The 2,138-nt window shown below is 39.3% G+C and overlaps 1 protein-coding gene across 1 annotated transcript in view; it reads left to right on the forward strand.

Annotated features, from left to right (window-relative positions):
- Positions 1-2,138, forward strand: part of pip4p1a (phosphatidylinositol-4,5-bisphosphate 4-phosphatase 1a) — a 13,937-nt gene that overhangs the window by 10,185 nt on the left and 1,614 nt on the right. The window contains exon 6 of the mRNA XM_020624717.1: positions 1-88. This exon is cut by the window's left edge and continues 3 nt beyond it. Within this exon, the coding sequence (XP_020480373.1) occupies positions 1-88 (88 nt within the window). The remainder of the gene's footprint in view (positions 89-2,138) is intronic.

The following is a 2,138-nucleotide window of genomic DNA, read 5'->3' on the forward strand; positions in this document are numbered from 1 at the left end:
CTCCATTGGACAGAGGTATCCCCGGAGGCGGAGCTTGTGGTGTTTTCTACTCTGCTTGCTATTCAGCATTTCCACTGCAGGACTGATGGTGAGTGGAGCTCACCAGACACCATACTGACACCCAGATGAGGGCGACATGTCTTGTTCTGTATTAAGAAGCATTTATCAGCAGCTGACATAGAGATGAAATGACAGAACACACCCTGGTATGTTATTGTGCTCCCATTCTATTTTAAAATGTGAAATTGCTATTTGTTGTCACTTATTTAACATGGAGGCTGTGCACCTCACAGTAGTTCTCCAGACTCTGTGACAGGCCTTTATTTGTCAGTGAGGTACAGCTGAAGCACAATCCTTTGACTGTAAGTAGTGTTCAGGTTGCAACGCTTCCTGAATAACAGAACAGAATATTTGATGTGCATACTTTGTTGCAAGCCTCACAATGCTTTTTAGATTTAGTTTTTTAGTTATTTTTTTTATATTATTAGGATAAGAGTAGAATATATCACAACTATATGGTAGATAATTTGTTTTTAGACAGTCAGTAGTAAATGAGGAGAGCAGAAGTCTAAACATAAATATGGACAAATAGGCTGAATAGTCGAGATATTTCTGCTTCATGAACAGCAGAGGGTGCAAGATGAGCACCAAACAGCTCCAACACCGAGGGTGCATACAGTACATGCTTGCTGGAGTAGAGAACAGTAAGTGCAGGCATTAAATATGCTCTATTGCTAGCATTACGTAATGCTGGTGTAGTGGCAATATGTCACAACATGGAATCAGGTTGTGTTTAATAAAAAAAAGGTGGTTTTAATTCTAAGAATGGTCCACGAGCAGGTGTTTTGACACTTTAATCTTTAGAGGCACGCGTTGCATCAATAAATTTAAATGGCAAAACAAGGAACAGATCTAACTTCATTTCCGGATTGAATTTCATTACAAGCAAGACAGCAGCAATTTTAAACCAAGGGTGTTTAGAAATGAGGATAGTTAAGAAAATTCATCACCATTACAGATGTAATTTTCAACGTGGCAACATGTTACGCTGCCTCAGAGAAGCCTGCAGCAGTAGAACAGATCATTTATAGGAGGGGAGGCTGAAGTACACGCTTTGTTATGCTATTTCTTGGTCTGTTTTGACAGTCTCATGGTTAGATACAGTTGCCCTTTTGTTTTCTCTTTAAAATTGTAAGTAATGCTGATAAAGAGTTTCTGCCTGGCAGTGGTTTTTCCTGGCTAACCACAGAGAAACCTCCCTGTAACATAAAGAAAGCCTTATCTGCATGTCGAGTCCTGGACGTAAACATGCTCAGAAGTTCATTCTAAATAGCGCTAATCATCTGAAGCAGGGGTGTGTCATAACTGAAAAGATTTATTACAACAAGAGAACAGATCAATATGTTGTAACAAATGCTTCTTAAATCAAGTGTCATTAATTTCTTAATGTCCCTGTTCGCTGTCCTCTTATGTTGAGTCTTTGAAACAGGAATTCATACTGTATTTCCATATTCTCAGAGGATGGCTGTGTGTTCTCTGAAAGTCACTTTTGCCACCTTCATTAAATAATTTTCTTCTGAGCAGCTGCACACTTAATACTTTATGGGAGCTATTTTCCCTCTTATTCCACAGCCACTGTTAAGTATTGGATGTGAGCTCATCCATGAAAAATTGTGCATGTGGAACTCGGCAGGTGAATTATTCACACGTTGTGGGTACATAAACTGAACTGAATGTATCTGTTTTGCTGTTTCTGTGAAGTGAATGTGCTGTAGTTAGAGCTGTAACAATTAGGATAAATGCAAACTAATCAACTATTTGATTAATCACTAAAATGCCAAAATGTTTGATTGTTTCAGCTTCTCATGTGTTAGAATTTTCTGCGTTTTGTTCTCGGTCATTATAGCACATAGATAGTTGGTTGGACAGAGCAAAACATTTGATATCACCACTGTAGGCTCTAGAACACATGTGTCAAACTCAAGTCCCGTGGGCCACATCCGGCCTGGCGTACAACTGTATCCGGCTCGCGAGATCATTTTATATATCTTTTTTTTTTTTATAGCCCGGCGATATGAAGCACCGATAACACACAAACTACGACTCCCATAATGCAGCGCAACAGCTGCCTTACCGAA

The sequence above is a fragment of the Monopterus albus genome, unplaced genomic scaffold (genome assembly GCF_001952655.1).
Source record: "Monopterus albus unplaced genomic scaffold, M_albus_1.0 scaffold335.1, whole genome shotgun sequence".
In the NCBI taxonomy this organism is placed as follows: domain Eukaryota; kingdom Metazoa; phylum Chordata; class Actinopteri; order Synbranchiformes; family Synbranchidae; genus Monopterus; species Monopterus albus.